Here is a 26420-nt window from a genome sequence, read left to right on the forward strand (position 1 = left end):
TTTAACACTATCAGTAGGAATGCGGAGTACGCCGTATACCCAGTCCGCTGAATACGTTTAAACAAGAACTCCATCAAATTAAAAAAAAACTTTGTTCACTTTTTTTTTTTTTTTAAGACCGACTGTCTCTGTGAAATCAGTGTGAAAAGTAAAGCCGGGTCCTTACTCTGGCTGATCACTAAAGGAATCTGACAAACCACATCAAGATTTGTTTTTCCATATTAGGGATAGTTCATGTTAGGTTTACAATGCTGCTGCTTTGTTGTGTTTGGTTTTTTTTTTTGTAAAGATTTCAGTGGATAGACTGTTTTTGTTTTGACGTAGTTTGTGTGGTATTCTGCTAGAGGTCTAGTACTGTCTGTCTATTATAACCGGTTTCCTTACCTCACTATCTGCTGGCGTTGCCACATTTACTTAGACCCGTGTAGTGTGGATATCCCAAGGTATATGGTCATATAAAGTGGCAAATGGCTTCCGCTGTACTTTTTTTTTTTTTTTTTTTTTAATTGGAGTTCTCGTTTAACAGTCTACTAGTGTGCTGATCAGATTCTGCTGAACCAGTGTTGCTCATGTTTGTTGAGCTGTTCAAAATAAGACCAACAGAGGTATTTTTCATTTCAATAAATGGCTTTCAATTTTTATTGTGGGGTTTATTCTAGTCTTATATGAACTGTAGAGAGAGTCTGGGCTAGAGTCAGTCATAGGGGCATATTCAACTAGTGCTTCAGATTTCTGTTCACACTCTCCTGAGGTGTAAATGGGGCTTTCTGCCCTTAACGCGACCAATTCCTTATTTAACCCGGAATCTATGGGCTAATGAGTGTTAGCTGCTAGCTTACCGTGAGAGGGCTTTTTTTTTATTGCATAGCCCTGGGCGTTACAGCTCGAGCCCATCCGTCAGCGGTAAGTACCACTCATTATTGAATCTGCCCCACACCCTATTTTACAGACTTAAATAATGTGGTTATTTTGCAAAACAGTGACTGGCTTATAGCCTGTTATAATGATATTTCATTATCATTGTGTATATTTGTTTATTTTGGTGAAGCTTTAATGAGCGTCCAGCCACAGGAAACGCTGTTCTCAGTTGCAGCATCTGTGAGTATGGTAAAGGCCAGAAGGAATCCCTTGGCTGCCTGGCACGGTGAAGGTTAAGTTGGCCCTAAAAATTCTTGAGAGAATTCCTCTGAAGTACAGTATATAGCATCTTGCTGTGAGACTGTTGACATTGCATTTTGGCTCAGATGAGATGAACATATGCCAGTGAGTGGTGGTCTCTATTTTAAGCTTAACCGCTGTTAAACTACCGGGTCCCCTGCCCTCTGCACAAAAATGACTACATGGAGAACATGCCTGGTATACAGCCAGAATCAGTGCCAGTTTGTTACAAATACTAGTTTCTTCATTTAACGAGACTCTAAATTATGTGCAAATAATGAATTCCGTTACCACAAAGACCTATGGTAGGTCCCTGTTCACCTGACAAGTCAGAGGTGTTGGTATTGAACTAAATATACCCTTATGTATTTGCCATTACTGTAATGCTGCTCATTTGATTTATATTTGTACAAGGGATGTGTAGCTGTGCTGCTATTGCTGAAATCTCTTCTATATAGAACAAGCTCCTTTTGTACAGTGAGTCAGTGCAGTGTATTACATTTCAAGCTTTATATTGTTTAATTGGAGAATTATGTGATACATTTTGGTAAAGCAAGCTGCTATGATAAATATGCTGTGTGTGGCTATTGGTTAATAAAGCTATTAATATTGTTTAGTACACCTTTTTTGATGGGCTGCCAAATAGAAGAACTGATTCTGTGGCAGATCCATCTATGTAACCATAAGCTAGGTCTCTCTGCTTGTATAGTGGAATGTATGAAAGCTCCCCACCTTGGTATATAAAGGAGTGTAGCTTACATTTAGCTTGTTTCAAGGTTGAGCGATACCCTAATTTTACTGTTCAATAATTAACAGGCCTGTTTCTTAAACTTCTCATATCTTTGTCTGGTAATAACCAGTCTCATTTTATTGCTTTGTCCCCAACTGTAAAGCACAACCGCTATATAAATAAATGTTGATGGTATAAATATATATATATATATATATATATATATATATATATATATATCTCATTATCAGTGTGTGTGTGTGTGTGTATATATTGTGATAGAACTTTCAGCAAACCTATTCCTTCATGCTTCACTTGAGAGATTTGTTATCAGGGTGTTTGTGGTTGTTGGGGAAACATGGCCTGATATTACTTTCTGTATCCTTCAAACAAGCACAAATGCTTGTACTGTGTGATTTTATACATGAGGTTTATTGGGCTGGCTGGAAACTGACCAGGCTGTCTTTCTGATGCCAGTGTGGTTGTTCAGCCCATGTGTTTGGAGCATTATGGTCACCTGGCAAGTTGGTTTGGTTTACATACTTTGCATGTTTTTGCAGTGTGGGGGTGATTCAGCATCGGACAGAATTGCAAAGCTGCACGCAGGCCATTCCGTCCTTGCAAATGCAGCAGAAGGTGTATGACACTCCCTGCAACTTTCGCGATCCCAGCACTGTGACCATCATCGCGACAATCTGTGGTCAATGGTGGGCTGTGCCAGGCCTCCAGCCAGCTGAGTAAGCCTCAGCTTACTCAGACTGTCTGGCTTGCGAGGCCAGGACACTGTCTGTCGTCATAGTCCCTGGCCTTGCCACTCCTGGAAAATGGGGCAGACACACTCCCGATTCCAGGAACGCCAGCCATCCCCGCACTGCCCCTTTAAATGATTTTGGTAAGTCTCCCCTTTTAATCTGATTAAAGAAAGCGTTTCTAACATTGTATATTGCTTTTCAAGCACAGTCAGCATCAGGAGTTTTGCTCATTTATTAGAAAATTGTTTTCTTTGATGATTTTCAGTGCTTGCACAGAATGTACAATAAGAAATAACTTTGAGAGCGACTACGCAAGTTTGGGGCAACAAACAGTGGCTGGCACATGCTGGTGGGAGTTATTTACCTTCACAGCCTTGTGTTTAGAGCCAAACTTTCACTTCTATCTTCTCACACACTACACTCATTGGCCATGAAAATATGCCTGTGGTATTTTGGAAAACAATTGAAGGTTTGTGTGTGCAGATGATCTCATAGGTGTGTATTCTCTGCAGGGTACTTGGTGTACCTCTTTCCCACACGATAATATTGCTTTAAATTGTGAAACTGTTGGTAAACCTTGTTCCACAGCCATAACTGTTGCCCTGTATCTCTTCTAAGCACATTACACCACCCTCCATCTCCCTCTTACACTTTTTTTGTTTTTTTTTGTTGTTGTTGTAACAAAACAGTTACTGTTAACTTTCTCAGCATCTACTTCTTCTTTTTATTGTTCTGCTGTTGTGCAACATCAATTACTGCTTTAAGTAAATATTCCATTTCATCAGCCGATCCTCTCTGTGTTGGTCAGGGTTTGATTAAATTGGGATAATCTTGTTTACTGAAGCAGGTGCTAACCTAACCTCAGTCACCCATGTATGTCCCGGAGTGGATTAATGAATATTGCCATTTGCACGATCAGTATTCCATTGTGTTCATCACACAGGTACATCTGTTAGGCACTTATTCCCAGCACAAGGAAACAGGTATCATTTAGTGATGAGAAGTTCACCTAACCGGAGACATAACTCTGGTCAGGTGTCATCCCACTCCTCTATACATAAATATATGATTACATCTGGGAAGCTTAGAGGTTTGTATTCCTCTGCACAGAGGCCGGGGCTGGGTGGGTGGATGTGTGTGACACTAAACAGCTAGTTTTAAAATTAAGTTTAACTTCTCACTGCCAGGACTCCCTGTTAAATTGGTAGAAAAACCCACAGGGACTAAACAATTTATGATTTGAAGAAAAAAAAAGTGTAGGGAAAATTAATTGCTATTTGGGAGCTTTGTGCTGGGATGTGGGTGTGCTGTGACCCCCACCCCCTCAGTATGTCAACTACCACTACTATCATCTGCTGTATTAACAAGTTGATGCATTTGTTGCTATGATCTGACCAATATGGCACCAAGCCGGATACTATTGATTCAGCCAGAATGGGATGTAGAACACGCAAGCTTATAGAGCCCAGCATGATGGATCTAAACCTTGGGAGACCCTTATGCATGGTTGGGCAATAAGTAGCCCTCCATCTGCTATTGAACTACACATCCCAGCATGCCCTGACACCGTTTTAGCCTGCCCTGATGGCAAGAAACTGTGGCAGGGCTTAATGGGATGTGTAGTCCCACAGCAGCTAAAGGATTGCTTGTTGCCCATCCCTGCTATGTCTAGTGAGGACTGTCTGGAGGTTATTAACCTTTTATATAGTGTACACATATTTTGTTGACTGATCTTAATGTTGAATAATCAGGGGACTTGCTGAGGAGGTCTCTATAGAAGTCTGGATGCGCAGTACTCAAATGGAGTAAGTTTCACCTTTTGTGCAGGACCTATGAGTCACATGTAACTACCATTGAGTGCTATACGAGTTCAGTAATAGTGAGCTTTAGTGAGAGGAGGTCTTGTCTCCATTTTATAACCTCTGTTGAACTGTTTTCATATTTTCTTGTGCTAGAACACCTCAGTAAACAGAGCTATTTATTTCATTTGTGATTCTGTGAGGAGCCCTGGAAAACCTGCACTGTTTGGGGTCCTGAGGACAGCATTTGAGAACCTGTGCGCTACATAAGTCACCTGTGATGTGTGGCTAGGGGCGGGAAACACTGTCTGTGGTGTCTTACTACAGTGTCTGCCATGGCCTCCTGTGTCTCCCCAGATGTAAATCTGTAAGGTGTTTGTAAATGATGACAAAACTATATATAGATTAAGCAGTACATATAAATTGGTGCCAAATGAGCAGTGAAACATTTGCAGGCTGTTCCTCACCAGCATAGAGTTCTGGTAACCTGGATACTCGTGTACAAGCTGATGGGTAGCCTACAAATGTTCCACTGTTCTTTTTCTACCAGCTATGTGTAAGTGCAATTTAATTGTTGCTACATTCACGCAGAGGTGAGGTGGTGTAACTGCAGTGATCTAGTGACTTCTTTAATCCTCTTTGCCAGGGCAACTGTGTATTTGGTCTACTGTTGTCTTGATTGACATCTTATATTGCAAGAGTAGTGCTGGACATTTTGCCCATTTGTTAAGAACAGGTTAGTATTAAGCATTTATGAATAACAGGAGTATGGTAATACGCAGAACATTAGCATTGTCACCCCTTGAAGCCACCCATTCTGTCGGAAGAGAAACTCTGTAATATGGGGTGATGGCAATCACTAGGTAGCATTAAGTAGTGATTAGCATTGACCTTGCCTTTCATGGGACTGAATGCTCCAATTACCTCTTTCCAAGTCATTGAGGTCTGCTTTTGCAGCTATGCTTGCTCTATTTGGTGTCCGACATATACACAGGTGTTTGTAATGGGCGCATTTATCCACACATGTAGGATGCAACATGTATAATTATGTTTAAATTAAGCAATTGCTTTAGAAACTGTGTAAGCACGAATATTGCAAAGCTGGTAAAGGCGACCGTCTCGCTGTTCAGTTGAACATCCCAATTCTTTTTTTGTTTTTTTGCTGTTGTCTTGCTTGGTCTCTCAGCTTATTTATTTTGTTTATTTTTGTTTTCTCTCCAGATACATGTACTGGACGGATTGGGGGGAGACGCCCAGGATTGAACGGGCTGGTATGGATGGCAGCACCCGCAAAATCATAGTGGACTCTGATATTTATTGGCCCAATGGGCTAACAATCGATTTAGAAGAACAAAAACTTTACTGGGCAGATGCAAAGCTGAGTTTTATTCACCGGGCTAATTTGGATGGTTCGTTTAGGTACATATATTTTATAGCTTTACACATATTGCTGATTGTGTGTTAGAAATATTGCTCGCCAATAAATTATATCCGCTCAAATTTGAAATTAAATATTTTAAACCAGTGCTGTCCAGGTTTTTGTGCTGTAATCACACTTACACCATACACAGAAACCAAGTTACTCTGATTAAATCTCTGAAATCTTCCCCCCCCCCCTCCTCTCCCGTGTGATATAAGAAATGTGCCCCATGCCCAGAAGAGAACTGGTTGGTATTAGGTACTCTGGGTATGGCGTGCAGCTGGTACAGTACGCCGATGTAATGTGGGTTAGAAACAACTAGTTCTAGTCCTGTAGCCTACGTGTCAAGTCGCAATGTTTATACTTCATTATATAATACCATGGTGGTTACATAAATAAGGTAACTGGTATGTTTAAACAATAGTATGGCCTTGGTATAGATTATTGTTCCACATAGTCCACATACTTGTCTAAGCATTTGTTCCAGTGGTACACCAAGGCATCTATAATCCTGGCACTGAAAAAATCAGTGTCTCGGGCTTGAAGCCAGGACATGACTACTTGCTGAACTACACAGTCTGTTGCGAATCGCCTTCTACCCAGAAGCTTCTTTAATGATCCAGAGAGATGGAAGTCACTTTGTGCCAGGTCAGGGCTGTAGGGAGGATGGTCCAGTACCTCCCAATGTTAGCGCCATAACTCATACGTGTTGGTGGTTGAGTGAGAGGCATGGTGTTTATCGTGCAGCAATATGACGCCTGTTAGCAGCAACCCAGGTCGTTTTTTATGAATTTCCCTCTGCAACCCCCTCAATATGTCACAGCAATAGCAGACAGCATTCACAGTATCTCCCTTGGTGAGGAAATCAACAAGAAGCACGTACCTTTGGTCCCATAACATGGTCGCCATGTCCTTTCTTTGTTGATGGATTTGTTTTGAGTTTCTTTGAAGGTGGGAACGATGCTTGTTTCCATGTCCTGGATGCTTGCTTAGTGTCCGGTGTAACATTTCACGTTTCATCGCCTATAACAATATGCTGCAGGAACTGCACTCCCTCCTCATGGTACCGTTCAAGTGCACGATAGACAATCCCACCCTATTGGTTTTTTTTTTACTTTTGTGAGTAGCTTCGGTACCCACCAGCATGAACATTTTCCTGTACCCCAGTTGTTAATGAACAATGTTGTGCACTGTTTTCACTGAGATATTGAGTTTGTTAGCAATATCACTCCAATGCGTCTGTCCTCCTGAATCAGACCTTCAATGTGGCACAAATTGTCATCTGTGGTGTTCGTGCTTGGCACGGTCGGATCGCTGCATCATCTTAAACGTCTGTCCTGCCGTTATCAAAGGTACTGCGCCAATCCCAAAACTGTTTCCATGATATGACGTTCTCACCGCACACCTCGACAAGTTAGCGATGAATTTCAGCTGCTGATGTGCTCTTTAGATCACACTACACACCTCAATGTTTGACCATGTTTCCAGCAGCCCCAGCATCTTACAACTGATGTTGGTGATAGACTGCATCTCGTATCAGTCATACTAATGGCCGAATGAGGGGAAGCTGTGGTTTACCTGATCTGGCCAGGTTGGAAAGTAGAACGAAATATAGAACATTACACACGTGAGAGGTCTTGTTACCTTACTTATTGAACCAACTTCATATAATTTAGAGAACCCATTGTGTCCCTTACTTTTCTTTTGAATTTTTAAGGCATATTACTCTACATGGCCAAAAGCTTGTGGATGCCTCTTCTAATTAGTGTGCTTGGCCATCTCAGCCAGAGCCATTTCTAACCGGGCCATAAAATTAAGCATGCAGCTATGCAACCTTCATAGTGAAACATTAGCGGTAGATTGGGTTGTGCTGGAGAGCTCAGTGACTTTGAATGTGGCCCGGTCATTGGATTCTGCCTTTCCAACAAGCCAGTCCCTTCCTGCTCTGCTAGAGCAACCATTGCCAACTGTGTATTATTGTGAAGTGATGACCTTTAGGAGCAACTGTAGATCAGCTGCAAAGTAGTAGGCCTTGCAAGCTCACCGAATGGTACGGCCCTGTTCTGAAGCATGTAAGGAATAAACTGTCCTGTCCTCGATTGCAACACTAACTACAGAGATTCAAACTATGCACAATGCCAAATGTCAGATGGAGTGGTGTACAGTACTCATTGGACACTGGATCAGTGGAAACATGCGCTTAGAAATGACAAGTCACACTCAAGCGTCTGATGGATGAATCTGGGTTTGTTGGATGCCAGTAGACCACTTCCTTCCTGGGATTGTACTGCCAGCTATAAGGTTTGGTGGTGGAGGAGAATTAATATTTTGGAATGATTTATATTATTTTATTTTTGGTTGGTCCTGGGCTCCTTAGTCCCAGTGAAGGGAAATCGTAATGCCACAGCATATATTAACATTCTAGAGAATTGTTTTCTTACAGTTTTATGGCAACAGATTAGGGGGAAGTCTTTTTTCCGGTTTCAGCATGACCATGCACAAATTGAGGTCTATCAAAAAATGACTTGGCGTGTGAACTTGCCTTCACAGAGCCTTCGGTTCAACCATTTTAAACACCTTTGCAATGGATTATGACCACCTCATCCATGTCTGACCTCACTAACACACTTCTGGCTGAATGGTTGTGAGTGTCTGAAGTCATGTTTCAAAATTAAGTGGAAATCCTTCACCAGAGCACTGGGGACTGTTCTAATAGCAAAGGGGTGACAAAACCATATTACCCATAGCTTTGGAATGAGTTGTTCACTAAGCAGACACTTGTGGTGATCTGGTGTCCACATGCATTTGGCCACGTACTGTATAAATGTGTTTACTTCTCACTGTAACTCCGACATTTAAATGGTGAAAGCAACTACCCCCTGCTCAAATGATTGTACATTACATTTAAACAGTTTAATGACATTCTACAGATTTCAAATTTAGCACAGATGACCTAAACGTTTGCCTGAGGAAATTAACCAAGTTTAATTGACAAAAAAGATGACCTTCCAGTAAAGACAGGAGTCCTAGTCATAACAGAAGCTGGGGATGCTGTGTTAAACAGTTAACCACAGAGAGAGGGTGGGATGACTTGGGAGGTGGTGGTATCACTGTACAGAGTCAAATGGTGACCCTTTCCCAGAGCTTTTTAGCAGGACTGTTTAGACTGCTCATGTGTGGAATTTCACAGGAATTTTCCCATTTAATTTCTGAAAACATTGCTCCGCTGTCGGTAAATAGGGGAACAAAAAAACATTTCTTTTTAAAAACTAATGAGAAAATGGAGATGGTAAAAGTCTAGTGTGACCGAGCCACAATGAAATACTAGATAGACCTTGAAAACATAACCGCTGTATCATCTAGTATTTGCCAGTCTAATGGTAAAATAAAACATGGCTTTTCTTAATGTGCAGTAAAACAATGTAGGCAGAATCCATTTTGAAAACCAAATTTCAATAAAACAAATGGGGACTGATTATATTACTGTGTTTTTACCTTTTTTGAGGTGAAATTTAGTCCTTATAAATGCAAAATGTTGCCCCTTAGTGGCCAAATTATCACAGAACTTGTTAGCTTGGCAAATAACACAATCGCCTGCTGGCAATTTTACAGCATACTGTGGACTAATGCTGCTTGAGTATGCAATACTGTCTTCTAGATTCTGGCTGCTAACACATTCTATTATACTGCGTGCAGGCAGAAGGTTGTTGAAGGAAGTCTCACACATCCGTTTGCTCTGACGCTGGCTGGAGATACCTTGTATTGGACTGACTGGCAGACTCGCTCTATACATGCGTGCAACAAATGTACTGGTGAGAAACGACGGGAAATCCTCAGTGCACTTTATTCTCCAATGGACATACAAGTATTTAGTCAGGAGCGACAGCCACATTGTGAGTGTGTGTTTTTTTTTTTTTGGTTGTGTTTTTTTTTTTTTTTTTTTTTTTTTTTTTCTTTATTACCTGTATAATTCTGTTTTTAGAAATATACGATAGTGTTTTATCCACATTTTGAAAATGTAATTCATCAACGCTTATTAGAAGCAAACTATTTGTGGTCTATTAATTTTTAGCAGTAAGGCTACTGTAGAAATTGCCAATAACAGTTCAAGTTAATTGTGACTCAGACTTTGGAGTCTGGTGGGGAGAGGGGGGGGAAGGGGGGCTCTTGCCTATATCTCCCACTCAACCACTCTTGCTTGGAAACAGGAGGGATTGTGGCTTAAAGACGTAATCATGTAAGACACAAGATGGCTTCATTATGCCGGTCCCTTCTTGGATAACATTACTGAACTTTTTAAAATGTAGGAAAGAGGGCACTTTTGTTTTCTCCCTAATCTCCCCCATCCTGGTGCACACAACCCCAGGGCCACCCTTATTTAGGGGAATCTCCTATTACACGTAATGTGATACTTGAGAAGCTACCTTCCTGGTGAATCATGTCTGCCCGACAGACATCATTGTGAAGACCAGGTGTATCTCCCATTATTCTGTATATGTACTGGAATGCTGCTGTTCAACATGGAGCCACCCATGTGGTAACCAACAAGGTAAACAAAACTGAAAAGATGAACAGTGCAACTCCAAGTACCTACTGAGTCAGTGAAATTTACTGTGTAAGAGATATGGTTATAAAAACAGTTTTATTATAATATATCAAACTAATACACATGAAAATTTCATATAAAACAAAGTTGGCAATAGTGAACATGCTATCTAAAATATTGCACCACAGAGGTGCATGGATGCATTGTAAGTACAGGGGAGATCCCGCTGTGCTGATATCTGAAAAACTTTAATTGAGCCTCTGATTCAAAGTCCAAGAAAAGGAAACCACAATAATAGTATAGGATAATTGCCCCCCCCCCCCCCCCTCTCCATGTGCCAGGACATGGAACTTAGAGAAGTCTACCGACACGACCCACGAAGCCTCGCCACTCTCTGATTGGCCTGCTGCCCAGCCAGTATTAAAACAGGAATGACCATCGGTGGATGAAACCTTTTGAGGGTTCACAGCTGATGGTTTCATACCATCGATGTCATCCACCAATGGTACAATTGATGGTTAACCTAGCGATGACCATCTCTAGTGCAGATTTTATTATGAAAATAAGCATTCCATGGGGGGAATCCAATTGCAGGCGTGAAATAAAAAAAAAAAAAACCTGTGGTGCCGGTCTTTTTCCGTAGCTGCAGAGTTTTGTTATTCAATTAGGAAACTGTAAATGGGAGACTGATTTCTATAGAAATCACCGTGTCTTTTTTTTTTTTTTCTCGCAAGTCTGATTTTTTTTTTTTTTCCCCTAAAATCGTTAATTTTAGGAAAAATCAGCGGGATTTGCTCTGGGACCGGCTGCACCCCCTGAGGATTAATTAGGCAAGTGGAAGTTTCCAATTAGCTTAATTAGTCTTTTAATTACTCACTTTCCGAATCTGTGTCTTCTGCATCCAGCGTCGGGAGCTGCGTCTTCCGCAACAGGGTGAGTGTGTGTCACCCCCCCTGCTGTGATTATTCCCACCCCTGCAGCTGGTGCTGGGAGAACTAAATCTCTCAGCAGCCCCCTCCCCACTACCAATATGGAGGGGAGGCCACTGGGAGATGAGACTCCCGGATGGGTGAGTAATAAATGTGTGTGCTCTCCCTGTGCTTCCCACTTTATTTAAATTGGATACTGCAGGTAATGGGAGCGCACATACCAGCGGTAGTCCAAAACTGGGCGCAAGGGTTTTGGTTATCTCGCAAAAACATTGCACCCAATTGAATAGCCTCCCTCCCCTCCCCCATCGGTTTGCTGTTTCGAGAAGGTGGGTTTATGCCAATTCAAGAACCACAATTTTTGCCATTTTGGCCACAAAATAAAAACTAATATACAAGTTTGCTATTAACTTCATTTTCTTGCAATTTCAATAAAGTCCTTTTTGGGTAGATTGAATTTCCTGAAAATAGTACAGAAAACCACTGTTCTGTAATATAAAGGACCCCATATGTACTCCCACTTATGTGGAAGAAGAATTGAATGAACTCACACTCTCCACCTATAGAATGCAGTTGAGTTGTAATCCTTTTATAGTTGGATACAGACATACCCTGTCCACATCTGTGAGAAGTGTTTCCGAGAGGAGTGTGATATTTCTTTGGGCTGTCTCGTAACACAGTAAAGGAGGGAATCCACATTCTCTGTCATCTTTTTGGATGGGAGTCACCAGAGCACAATTCGGCCTGTTAGCAAACAGTCTAATTGCTTAGAGGAAAAAAAAAAGCTGTGATTTCAGACTCTATATAGTTTTAAATAGCAACTTTATGAAACAAACAAAATAGTGTTTAAATCTTTAGTCCTCAGTGATATGTTTTATTATACTGCATTATGATATCCCGAGCATGGAACAAGTCCTCCAAATATGGTGCTTAACTTCAGATTGTGATTAGAACCACGAATAGTCGCCTACTCTGGTTGCTGTTAGCAGGTTGTTATGAATATGGTGGGAGTGATCGGGAAACGGAGGGCGGTACTAAGATCTCCTTGTCAATACCCACATTTGCCTATTTTGAAAGGTACTAGAAGATGACTATTCTAATTTGCTAATGGAGTTTTCACTGGGTATAAGACACATTATTGCCATACAAATCCACGTATCCACAGTATATAGTCTGCAAAGGAAATTGTTCTTAAGTGTTTACTTTTATTCAAGAGCCCCACTGTTTTTTTTTATTTTTTATAAATGCCTTATATCTGATGCCACTTGGTCCGCTTTTAGGATTTGCTTGCCAAGAGTTCTGTAGCAGTAAAACAGAATGGGGTGTGTATGGACTTGCAGTTTATGGAGTGCCTATGAGGTGAGCTCACAGGCCCCTGTGAGGTCACTAAAGCCCCTCTACTTGTACTTTTTGGGTTCAGCCTGCTTTTTGCGCGTTCTTTTCTTTTCCGTCAGTACCTTAGTCAGCCACTCCTAATGCATTGCGTTGGCTGCCTTCTGCACCCCATCCCCTGGGGACCTTATATTAGCTGTTCAGACTTTTCCGTTGTGGCCCTGGGTTGTAGGATATTTTGTCTTTGCTAGTTCCCGATATAGGCTGTCCATAATCTGATGACAAATATAGACTAGAAAATCAGCAAAATCCCACGTCCTCCTGATGTCCATTCATTGTTTAACTACATTTTATAGGGTAGCTTTTTCCTCCAGGCAGGTGTTTGAAGCCACAAAAAGTGTTAATTCTAGTTCTCCCGCTCATTAGATAGTTTGAGTTACAAGTTGCCTTCCCCTTTTTTTTTTTTTTTTGTGTGTGTCCTCCGCTTTTAGTGTCCTCTGCACCCCATTATCTTTACATCTTAGGATAAGGTCAGGGACCTCGTTAATTTTTAAATTCTTAAGGCACATGGACCCTTGATATACTTACAGGCCGAGCTTCCCCCCATGGTACTTTTAAAATATGGGTCTGTTCACTGACAAAATGGAAACCTTGCCGACTATCTAAAAACTGAATAGGAGAAATCTTTGTAACTAAAGTCCTCTTTGTCACTGATAAATAATTGTGATGCTGTGTAGTCTGTATTGTTTGCATGACCCAGATTATGGCGGCCAGTTGTTAGGCTAGTGCAACACACCCATGGAGTCCCTAGCATACAGATTTGAGGCTAATAGCCCATATTCTATTATGCTGACATATTAGAGATGTAATTTTCTTTTATTCTATTATAATCCAAAGACGTGAATAGAAGGTAAATATGACCCAACCCAAATTAGTTTACAATCTTGTTGTTGGGTGGGGAACACTTGACAATTGTGATCAGCAAAATCCGCCTCCAATAATAAATCAATATATAGCTTTCTGTCCTGTTCTGTCTCTTCTCTTCGCCCCCCTCCCGTGACTTGTATTTGTTAGTTCTTTTGTGTGCCTAAAGGCTACCCTTTTTAATTTTTTTGTTAATAACTGTCCTTTAACTGTTACCAATGTATCTTCTATTAATATTTTCCCCATTTCTTTCTTGTGTATCCCCTCCATGGTGTTGTGTTATATTAATTATTATTATTATTAACTTGATAAAAAAAAAAAGTAAAAAATCTAATTGATGTATTTTCTTATAAATCTATGCATTACTCCTACAGTTTATTATACAACATGACATCTAGCTAGCCTGTCTCATACTAATGTCATTATCTAGGCTTTCTGGACAGTCCGTTGACCGCAAGGTACAAAAAGTAGAAAAGGCCCCAAAAAGAGACTGAACACAATGTAAATACAATAGACGTAGTTTACACATGTGTCAGAGGGGAGTGTGCTCTCCTCCACGGTCTCCTCTTCTCTGAGCAGTGACCCTGGCGGGATGACATCACTGTGAATGCGCGACCTGGCTCACTCCACTGTTATAGTGCCAGTTCCTCAAGTGACCACTACGATTACCACTGAGTATACCACTGTGACCACTTATGTTAACCCTCTGCATACCACTTGCTGTGTATACAGCTGTTCCTAATTAACCCAGCATCCTGGTTAGGACTTGTGTGGACTGACCATCCATCTAACATTTTGCTGGACCTATTGCAAACTGCTCAGGTTCCAACAATAAGATGTACTAATACACAGATCATGTACATTTGTAACAAGTTAACATTTTTCCCCAATGAAGTATCTCAAAACAGAAAAAAACCCAAGCGCTGCCAGAGAGCTGCTGGTAAAGAAGGGGATGTCAGCCCCTTATAAAGGAAAACACAAAATATAGAAAAACCAGCGCTAAAATGGATGAAGTGATCACTAAATAGACAGTGGGTCAACTGTCTATTTAGTGATCACTTTATCCATTTTAGCGCTGGTTTTTCTATATTTTGTGTTTTCCCCAATGAACCTCTCTTCCAATATACAGGGAACCCTGGCTGCAATGTTCTATAGCAGAGTGTATTCTAGAACCGCTTAAATGGTAAAAAAAAATAATAAATCTAATGTGCTTAATAGGTTTTACTAATCTGAAAGAGACTACTACTAATAAACCTCATGGTGTGATGTTTTGCCCTAACTTTCTCTGCATTATACCGGTTTCTTTCAGTCACCACCCCATGCAGTGACAATAACGGCGGCTGCTCACACCTTTGTCTGCTCTCCCCACGAGACCCCTTTTACAGCTGCGCATGTCCCACAGGGGTACAGCTGACCGAGGACGGCAAATCCTGCAAAATAGGTAAAGAAAGTGTGTGTGTATAGAGGTGTGTTCGGCTTCCTAACATTTACTTTTAGAATGGTTTAATAAAGGAATCATTATGGCTGTAGACTGTAGACCTTGATAACTTAACCTTTTTAAACTGTATTTCTGGATCTCTTTGCCGAAAACAGCAGAGGATAGAAAACATGATTTAGCCCCTCGCTGTGACCTGTATGATTTGAAAGCGCAACCCCCCCCTTAACTGTTTTGTATGGTAGCTGTGCCTTTTTCATTCCGTTGTCTAAAAACTTGGGCCTCTTGGTGCAAGAAAGGGTTTGATGAGCTGTCAGATTACGTGGGTAGTTCTAAAGGTGCTCACAAATGACACAAGCGCTTGCATTTACATTTTGTTTTACAGAGAGCCCAGGGTCGCTGGAAGATGTGAGGCCACATGTCTGCGAGCAGTAAACATTTGCTTTAGAAATCAAGCCGCTAATTTCTAGGCCGAGTCCATCAAGACTTTTTGATGAAGGACATAAGCCGCTCATTTACAAATGAACAGCCCCAATGTGGAATGGGAAAGTTACAGCCATTTGTCAGTCTATATAATTGCTCCAAAGCAATACTTTTCACTTCCACAGTTGTCTATGGGCTGCCTTTTCAGAATTTACAGGCGAACATGTCAGTGAAGGTTTTTTGTCTTGCACAATTTATGCATGGCTTCTATGAAGCACATGAGGGCTTTTTACCCCACTCCTTGTTGTTTCTAAATCTTAAATTAGAGACTAGAGTGACATTTTGAAAAAAGAGCTTAAACTTGCAGGTTGTACTTTTCTCACAGTCAAACTTAGTTTTTGAACCAGTTTGGGGTATATTTACTAAAGGTCAATATTAATTGATTTTGATTGATTTAAAATTGATGAAAATCGATCAACATCGATGTTGTGTTCCTGGGGCTAAATCACTAATTTGCTAACGGACATTTTTTTATTTGTATTTTAAGTATTGGTAAATGTGATTTAGCCTCAGAAACCTCAATATTGGTCGATTTTCATCCATTTTTAAATGATTGACCTTTAGTAAATATACCCTTGTAATGTAATGCAAAATTATAAAGGTAAAAATCATATTACTGTGTAAACAGCACAACAGAATCATGTTTTACTGGAACAGTCATTGAGGTATAAAGTGAATTTTAATTTATCAGCACTGATGCATCAGAGCAACAATCACTGAAACCTCAGTTTTCAGTTCCTTTGTGCACCACTATGGGTTAATTATTAAAAAATTTTTCTTTAGGTTGGTTTTATTTTTTATTTTTTTAATTCTTCGTAAACCATTATCTCGCTGCTTAAGCCTGTTTGCTTAAAATATTAGAAAAGCTGTTGCTTTAAAACACTGGTTGTACTATAATCCATTGTAACCAGTCAAATCTTATGGAGCGTACACACGGTCAGATTTGTCAGACTTGTCAGATTTGTCAGATGAACGACTGAACGATTAAACGATTTGGACGATTTGACCAAAGTTTTGAACGATTTGAACGATTGAACGATTTTTGACTGCATTAAAATGAATGGAATCGTCCAAGTCTGACTGCAAACCCATCAGATGTCAGATATCGTTATCTGACAAACGGGAACGCGCATCGTTGATCGTCCATCGTTCAGGCATGTCAGATATGAACGATTTTCCATCAGATATGAACGACTGAACGATTTTTAAATCGTTATCGTCCATATCTGAAGAAAAAATCTGATCGTGTGTATGCACCATTAGTTGTTTTTTTTTTTTTACATTTGTCTACAGCATGTTTGTGCACTGTGTAACTAAATCCTTTTCAGACCTACTGATATTATTACTTATAGGTTATAGAAAATCTATTCCTTAAATGCTGATAGGATTCAAAGGGTTTATACATGTTCTGCAGAGTAACCTAGCTGTGAATTAATATGTAAAACACAAATGGTACAATTATGTGTATACTGCTGTAAATGTGTATAAAATATGTATACTGATGTCATCACAACCGTAAGAAAATTATTTGTTATAAGGGATTTAACAACCCCTACTGTCATTTATTATAGGCACCTCAAATTTCCTTAACATGTAGTTAAGCACTCTATCTTATGCTTTAATAAGGTCATAGAACAAATCTTGGAGTTTTGAAATTCCCCCCCCAAATCAGACCTTCCACTGGTTTCCAACTCGCCCTATGGGCCTCATTTACTAACTAGTGTTATCAACAAAACGAGTGAAAAATGTCACTGTGTATGATAAATGCTGCTCCTGCCAATCAGCTCCTAACTGTCATTTCTACTTCAGGGTCCATAGGGTATCCACAGGATACCTTGGAGTATAGGTGTGACGTCAGTCGCAGGGCACCAAAGAGTTAAGCTTTCAGCCTCCCAGGATGCACTAGGTCCCCCTCCTATACCCCGCCCCCGGGCCAAGGCACCTCAGTTTAGTTTGGTGGCCGGCCGGCGTCGGGTGCACCTGTTGGAGTGGGGGCTAGAAGAGCCCCTGAAGCTTTCTTCAGTGCAGCTGTGGCTGCACATCTGGATGGACAGTCAGTCCTGACGTCCATGCTGTCTTCCCTACACCCCCGCCGGTACCAGAATGCCGGTACCGATCCGGGGATGCTGGTGAGCATCTGGGGTCACAGCTAGCGGTGACCCCAGATGTTCCGGACCATGGCCGGATCCAAGGGGGACAAAGGTAAGCAGCGGGGTCCCGCGGTGGGTCCCCGCTGGTCACATGGTCCTAAGTCCCCAGGCAGGGGGCTCCCTGGGGACTGGCTGCAGCGTGGAGCCAGGTACTGAACCTGCGCTTTCCACTACCCCCTGGGACAGCGGACCGCAGCAGAGCGGTAGCGCTGCGGCGTCCCAGGGTTAAATGCATGCCAGGGGAGCGCGCCTTCCCTGTCTCACAGCCGGCGCCTCCCCCGCTGCACACAGCCCTCTCTGCACTGTGCTGACTGGTCCTGTGTCAGCGCTCCTCCCCCAGGCCAGCTTCTCTCTGCTCCTCGGCGGCCATCTTCTCTGCAACGCATGGTGAACGCTGCTGGAAGTCTGGAAGGAAGCATCGTGGTCTGGGTCCCCCCGCATACCTCTCCTCCGCTGTGGCTCAGGTCTGTGTATGCAGCGCTGTGTCCTACCAGGCCCTGTGTCTGTGTAGTTGAGTGATCAGCGCTGTTAGTGCAGGAATTGTTATTTCTCTGCATTGTATGTGACTGTGCTAGCGCTGCCTGTAACTTTTCTTCTCTAAACTGTCAGCTTTATTACTGTCCCTGTTCTTTCTGCTAAAGCCCTTGCGGTGCGGTGCTGCAGGGTGGTCTCTCGCCTATTTAATACTTAATTGGTGAGAGAGGTCACATACGTGGTGCCATCATGTCTGAAAGTGATTTTCCCCTCCGGCTACAGTGTACCACGTGCAAAGTACCGTGGAGGGTAGCGCGGAGGGCCTTTGCCGGCAGTGTTTGTCCATTGCGCGGCCTATTACGGTTACAGCACCGGTACAGGAGCCGCCCTGGGCTTGTTTCGCTCAGGCGTTAACAGCTTTAGTGGGCCAGTTAGCTCCGCAGCCCGCGTTTACTCCGATGGGTTTGTCCCAGCAGTCTGGTGTCGTCACCCATGCAGGGGTTCCCACGACAATTGGTGGTACCCCACAGTCTCCCTATTTCCCCGCTCCCGGGTTCTCAGGAGCCAGCGTGGGTTAACTCCCTGACGAGTTCTGTACAGCACTTGTCGGATGTGTTGCAAGGGGAGTCTGTGATGCGGCCTCATAAAAGGCCGGTGGCGTCTCTGTCCGCTCCTTATGAGGATGACGAAGGGACGTCTGATGATGGGGAGATTCTGGATCCTTACGATCAGGAACCTCTCCATACTAAGGACGCTGATGCTAAGTCCAAAGTATATATTCCTGGACTTATTCGGGCGGTCCGCACAGCCTTGGTGATTGAGGACGAAGTTCCCCCAGCGGCTAAATCTAAGTATGCCTTTTTCAAAGATGTGAAGGGCGATGCCACAGTCTTTCCTCTTTCGGGTCAGTTGGTAGACCATTTAGAGGAGGCGTGGAAACAACCTGGCAAAAGATACCAGCCGCAGAGACGCCTGGCGGTGGCTTATCCGTTCGCGGATAATTATTTTGCTAAGTGGGAATCCCCTCCACAGGTGGATTCTCACGTGACCCGTCTTGTCCGTAGTGCCACATTGCCGATGCCATCCATGTCCTCCCTTAAGGATGCTACGGACCGCAAGGTAGAAATCTGCCTGAAGTCCGCTTATTCCCTTGCAGGGGGGGCAGCACGGCCGGCTATGGCCATTTGCTGGGTTGCCAGAGCGATGGAGCGCTGGGCGGATTCATTAGAGGCTTCTTTTGAATCCGACTGTCCGGCCGAACAGGCGGAGTTGATTGGCAATCTCCGTGATTCGGCCACCTACATCAACGAGGCGGCTCTAGACATTAGTACTCTGGTGTCTAGAATTTCTTCAGCAGCGGTAGCTGCTCGTCACACCTTGTGGCTGCGATCCTGGAAGGCGGACGCAGATTCTAAGAAAGGTCTGGAAGCGTTGCCGTTTACCGGAGAAGTTCTCTTCGGTCCGGATCTGGATAAGATTGTGGCCACGCTGGCGGCAGCCAAATCTGCTTGTCTCCCGTCGGCCGCTGCTCCTTCTGGTTCTGGACCATCGTCCTTTCGGTCATCTAGGGCCCAGGGCAGGCCCAAACCACAGTCGTTTCCTCGACAGGCTGGCCCTAAGAAATCGGTCAAGCCCCGGAAACAGGCATGGAGTACCAGACGTCCGGCCCCCAAGCCAGATGACAAGCCTGCTGCCTGACGGTTCGGGTCTCCCCTTGGGGGATCCCAGGGTGGGAGGCCGCCTGCTGCAGTTCTCCCGGTGTTGGTCGTTCACTACGACAGACACTTGGGTTCTGGAGGTGGTCTCCCACGGGTACGCCCTCTCCTTCCGGCACAGACCCCCGGCTCGATTCTTCACCACGGGTCTACCATCAGACCGGAACAAGGCTACGGAGCTGCGGAAGGTATTGCACACTATGCTCCAGCCTGGAGTTATAGTGCCTGTTCCATTCTCCCAGAGGGGCCAGGGTTTCTGTTCAAATCTATTTTTGGTACAGAAACCCAATGGGTCATATCGTCCGATTCTCAACCTCAAAGCACTCAACAAGTCTTTGCGGGTCCCGAAGTTTCGGATGGAGACCCTACGGTCCATCATTCTGGCGCTGGAACCTGGGGACTACATGGTGTCATTGGACATACAGGACGCTTACCTGCATGTCCCTATTCTTTTGCGCCATCAAGAGTTCCTTCGGTTTGCAATCCGCAGCGACCACTTCCAGTTTCGGGCGTTACCTTTTGGCCTGGCGACAGCACCACGTGTTTTCACCAAGGTGATGGCGGTCATGGCGGCTTCTCTGCGGCTGCAAGGAGTCCGCATGTTGCCGTACTTGGACGACCTGTTGTTGGTGGCAGGATCTCCAGAACTCCTGTTACACCACTTGGACCTGACCATTGCACTGCTGCAACGGCACGGCTGGCTAATCAACTGGCAGAAGTCCACTCTAATCCCGTCTCGGAGGATTCTGCATCTTGGAGCCTTATTGGACTCGGGACAGCAAAGGATCTTCGTGACGGAGGACAAGATCTCTGCTTTACAGTCAAGGGTGCGCAGTTGTCTACACAGCCGCCGGGTGTCCTTACACTCGGCGATGAGGTTACTGGGCTCCATGGTGTCGGTGTTCGACATGGTGGAATACGCCCAGTTTCACTCCAGACCCCTGCAGCACCTGATCCTGTCCAAGTGGAATGGGCTGCCTCAGTCTCTGAAGTTCCAGACGATTGTGCTCACCCCGGAGGTTCGCCTGTCCCTTGCGTGGTGGTTAAAGACGACTCACCTCAACAAGGGACGTCCGTTCTGGGTTCCAAATTGGGTCCTGTTGACAACGGACGCCAGTCTTCGGGGCTGGGGAGCAGTTTCGGGTCCACACTTGTTCCAGGGCAGGTGGACGCCGACAGAAGCGGAGCTTCCAATAAATATCTTGGAACTCCGTGCGGTCTTCAATGCTCTCCTGCAGGCACAGCGGTTTCTCCAGGGTCACCCGGTGCAGGTCCAGTCAGACAACGCTACCACCGTGGCCTACATAAACAGGCAAGGAGGAACTCGCAGTCGGGCGGCTCTCGTAGAGGTCTCTCGGATCCTGGTTTGGGCGGAGCGCAATCTTCCGGCCATATCAGCGGTCTTCATCCCGGGAGTGCTAAATTGGGAGGCGGACTTTCTAAGTCGCCAGGACGTTCATCCAGGGGAATGGTATCTGCACCCGGATGTTTTTCAACTACTGGTGGACAGGTGGGGTCTTCCAGAAATCGACCTCATGGCGTCCCGGCACAACAACAAGTTGCCGGTGTACGGGTCTCGCACAAGAGACGAAGGGGCGTCTGGTGGATGCTCTGTCCGTCCGGTGGACGTTCCGGTTCGCATACCTGTTCCCTCCGGTCTCCCTTCTTCCACGGGTAATCCGGAAATTCAAACAGGAAGGAGGGACGCTCCTGTTGATAGCTCCCGCGTGGCCCAGACGGCACTGGTTCTCAGACCTTCAGGGTCTGTCCGTGGACAGTCCTCTGCGGTTGCCGCTACGACCGGACCTTCTGTCTCAGGGTCCTTGTCTTCACCCGGACCTGACTCTGCTGTCTTTGACGGCGTGGCTGTTGAGACGGCCATGCTGAGGTCTCGGGGGTTTTCCAGCTCTGTGGTGCGTACCATGTTACGAGCTCGGAAACTGTCTTCCGCGAGGATATACCATCGCGTGTGGCATACGTTCTTCCAGTGGTGTCGACCGAGAGGTTATGCACCGCGGGAGTTTCGTCTGTCTCGGATTCTCGCCTTCCTGCAAGCGGGACTAGATCATGGGCTTCGCCTTGCTTCTTTGAAGGTACAGGTTTCGGCCCCATATCTGTCTGGTTTCACCGTAGGATTGCTACAATCCCCGGATGTGCGCACTTTATGCAAGGTGTTCTCCGTATTGAGCCGCCCTTTGTTCCACCTGTGGCGCCTTGGGATTTGGCTGTGGTCCTGAGGGCTCTCCAAGGACCGCCGTTTGAACCACTGGGCTCAGTGGATATTAAATGGCTAACAGCTAAGACTGTTTTCCTTCTGGCCATTGCTTCGGCCAGACGTGTTTCTGAGTTAGGGGCTCTTTCTTGTAGACCCCCTTTCTTGGTTTTTCATGGGAACAGGGCAGTGCTCCGCACTCGGCCCGAGTTTCTTCCCAAAGTTGTTTCCCAGTTTCATGTTAACGAGGAAATAGTTGTTCCGGCCTTTAACTCACCGGGTCTTTCCGTGGGTGAGGCCTCTTTGGATGTTGTGCGGGCCTTAAGGACTTATGTTGACCGCACTTCTTCGTTTAGGAAGTCGGACGCTTTGTTTGTCCTCTATGGCTTCCGTAAAAAGGGTTGGCCTGCTTCAAAGCAAACTTTGGCAGCCTGGATCCGTATGGCTATTTCTGAAGCTTATCTTCATGAAGGCCTACCGGTCCCTCCTTCTCTGAAGGCTCATTCCACTAGGTCTGTGGGTCCTTCGTGAGCAGCTCGACGTGGTGCCTCGGCAGTTCAGATCTGCAAGGCTGCTACGTGGTCTTCTGTCCATACCTTCGTGAGGTATTACAGGTTTGACTCCTTCGCCTCTCAGGATGCTTCCTTCGGGCGGCGGATTCTCCTTTCTGCACAGGAGCGTCCCCACCCTTAAAGGATACTGCTTTGGGACATCCCCAAGGTATCCTGTGGATACCCTATGGACCCTGAAGTAGAAAATATGAGATATGGTAAGAACTTACCCTTGTTATCTCTATTTCTACGAAGTCCATAGGGTTCCACAGGACTCCCGCCCTGTCGCACCTGTGCTGCAGATGGGCTTTGCTCTGGTCACCGGTTTTCCGTCTCCCTCTGGTGAGAATGTGATTCTTGTATGTGTCCAGATCTTTGTTCTCTCTTCCTTCTCCTCCTCCGGCCTATGGCTTGGTAACTAACTGAGGTGCCTTGGCCCGGGGGCGGGTTATAGGAGGGGGACCTAGTGCATCCTGGGAGGCTGAAAGCTTAACTCTTTGGTGCCCTGCGACTGACGTCACACCTATACCCCAAGGTATCCTGTGGAACCCTATGGACTTCGTAGAAATAGAGATAACAAGGGTAAGTTCTTACCATATCTCATATTTTTGTTGACAGTTGGGAGCTGATTGGCTGGAGCACCATTTATCATACACCGTGATATTTATCACTCGTTTTGGTGATAAAACTTGTTAGTAAATGAGGCTCATATCTGATCTACTGGCTCTCCCACACCTACTCTTCCCTTACTAACCTACACACAGACACACACACTCACACTCACACTCACTCTACTCGTTTACTAATCCCCCTACTGCCCTCTCCCACACACATACTGTTTCTAACACATCCCCTACTCAACCCCCCCCCACTGACACTTCTACTCTTCCTAACTCATCCAGTGCTGTTCCCTACATACACTCCTACACTTCCTAGCTACATACTTACTCTTCAAATTATATCTTCTCATACTCCCGCCCCCCCCACACCACTCATATATACACGCGCACACACAACAAAATCAAAATGACTAAATAATGTTCAGTTTGGTATCCTTATTACTGACTAGTATACTGTTTCAGCATGTTGGGCAGTATGTAGTGCAGAGATGGACCTTTGTGAAATGGGATGTAATGTTTGCTCACCCATTGTATGGAGATCTACCTTCCTCTTCTTTTGGTGCAATGTGAGCGAATGCTAACGGCTTTGCCCATATTTAATAAAATGTACAGCTAGAGCACTTCTAAATATGCCACAAATGCAGCCAATATATTTAATTAAACATTTTAAAATAAACTTTTTAGCAACTGTGTAATAAACTATAAGCAACCACTGAAATGTAGCCCTGAATTGCATGCTGGTCAGGGTATGATAAAAATGTAAAAAAAAAAAAAAATACATGTCGACCTATTCATTGTCAATCTTCTAAGGTTAGGGTTTGACTGCCGGAGGGGACATTAGGGTGAGGTACCAGGGGGAGGGTTTGAGTGAGACATCAAGGGGAGGTTTTGGGTGATGTTTAGGCACCAGGGGGAGGGTTAGGTTAGGGTAGGGTTAGGATTAGGGTTTATATACAAACAAAAAGTATTTTTTTTATTATTGACCATCTTTTATACCATGCCTGCTTGTCAGCAGGACCCTATTACCTGTCTTTTCATACCCAGTCTTTAGTGTATTACGGTGGTTGTTCCCTAGGGCAGACATACAAGTTCCGGTTAAAACTGAAGCAAAAAGTCAATTTACTTCTAATCTAGGCCTGTTTCCTGCAGGGTGTGGGAAGCTGTTCATCTTGTCACCAGAGGGAATTTATTTCCTATATGTAACATAAAATATAGCACATTTGTACTGAATTTTCCTTTTCTTCTGTTCTTTAACATCCATTTTTCCAAATACACCTTTCAGGGACTCTCCTGTAGCTCTGACATGTGTAAGCTAGCACAAGAAAGAGAGACTCTAAATTTTGGAGTACATCATGACCTATTTATGACCAACTCATTATGTATCCCATCACTAGAACCATAACCACTTAAAAAAAAAAAAAAAAAAAGAGCAGCAGCAACTATATCTCTGGCAGTCTGAGAGGAGGGTGGGACGGATTCTCTGGTTGCAAGTGAGGTTGAAAAAAAAAAAAAAGGTGCGTACAATAAGCTGCATTCCTTGCCCCCCAATCCAGGATGTTCACTAGTAACCAAAAATACCTGTCACTGGTCCTTGCTCTGTTGTGATGCCCCGTCATTTAATTCAATAGGTGATCCCATTTCATTTGCTGATGTAGTTGCTATAATAGTTTAGGTGTAGACTGACTGTTACAAAGAAGCATTGGTTTAATTTTTCGATCTCCATATACCACAAGCCCTGGAACACAAATACAATCTTTATTATTATTTTTTTTTTTGTGTGTGAATCTTTCTGTTTACTGCAGGAGGAGAGAAATGAAGTGTAGAGTGACCGTTCCCCCCCACTAGTGACTGTCCGTTCTTTACCCTAGAGAACTTTTACTAGATAAGTATAGTGGGTGGGATGATAACAGATGATCCGGCTATGTACAGATGTGAAGAATACATTTCTGCTACAGTATGTTGCATTGTGAAGACAAGGGCCTGTATCACCTGGTGCCCAGTATGTCATCAGTTATGCCACACATTATTTCATCTTTATTTACCCCTGTTTGCCCATACTGACCTGTACACACTGGGATCTCTCTCTCCTCCTGACCTACTGAGATGCAGTTGAAGGTATTCATCAGTCTGTACAAGAGATACAGAAGCTAATGTAATGGGCAAGGATCACCCATTTCTGCATCATACATCATATGTGAGCAGTAATTAATTAGTTCTTGGATAAGTTTGACTACTTATCTTACACTCATAAAGTGGGACCGGATTCAGTAGTGAGGTTGTACAAGGAATGCAGGGAGTGCTGGTTGTTTAGGTTAAAACAATATAGATGGTTAATATGCAGCACATCGAAAAAAGAATTCAAATCTCAATTGGAGTTGTGTATATTTGTTTCTAGTCTATCCCACGGAAGTTAGAACATATTCAAAAACAAACTAATAAACCAAGGATTCGGGGATTGCAAATGTGTGTTTTTTGGGGTTTTTTTGTATGTAATTAAAATTTTGTCTACTATTGCATTTAGCCTGTACGCATTGGGCAGCTTTGTTTACACTGCGATTTTAGAGATAATCTAGCACTTCCCAGCACGAAATTCGATGGCACATGTTAATGTTGCCTCCCACATGGTTTTGCAGTGGTGCGAAATTACACCTTTTAACTGGATTTACTCAGCAGGGCTGATGCAGAGTTGCAGTTGCTCCCGCATTGCCTGCACGGAACGAAGGGCCTGATTCAGAAATGGCTGCAGCAGCACAGTAGCTGCTAAAATCTGGTAATGCTGCAGGAGGCATCTTGTGACCCCTCCTGCCTGCTTCGGTGAACTGGTGCTGTGTCCGAAAACGCAGCATCTGATCACTTGCATGAATCTGTCATCAGAGTAACCACTTAGGTTACTCAGGATGGCCGAGCTGTTCATGCTTCCTTGACCAGTAAGTCTGCAGACCATGGCGCTCCCAGAAAATGGGTCCGAAAACAGCCCAGTGTCACCCTGTTCCAGTTCCCAAATGGCACTGCGGCTTAGGGGCAGAAAGACCTGTACATGTGCAGCACAGATCTTGCCCATTCGAAGAGCTCTAACCATTTGTTTACATACATCTCTGAATTGGGCTCTAAAAATGACTATTGGATGGTATGCACAGTTGTATGCATCCTTGCCAGCGGACCGCCCTTATCTATGCGCTGGGTTTGATAT

The 26420-nt window shown here is 44.1% G+C and overlaps 1 protein-coding gene across 1 annotated transcript in view; it reads left to right on the forward strand.

Moving 5' to 3' along the window:
* Positions 1-26420, forward strand: part of LOC148532063 (low-density lipoprotein receptor-related protein 5-like) — a 195957-nt gene that overhangs the window by 52080 nt on the left and 117457 nt on the right. The window contains exons 3-5 of the mRNA XM_088468375.1: positions 5661-5858; positions 9556-9752; positions 14900-15031. Coding sequence (XP_088324501.1) covers positions 5661-5858; positions 9556-9752; positions 14900-15031 — 527 coding nt within the window. The remainder of the gene's footprint in view (positions 1-5660; positions 5859-9555; positions 9753-14899; positions 15032-26420) is intronic.

Source organism: Taudactylus pleione, unplaced genomic scaffold (assembly GCF_031769625.1).
Source record: "Taudactylus pleione unplaced genomic scaffold, aTauple2 ptg000085l, whole genome shotgun sequence".
NCBI lineage: Eukaryota > Metazoa > Chordata > Amphibia > Anura > Myobatrachidae > Taudactylus > Taudactylus pleione.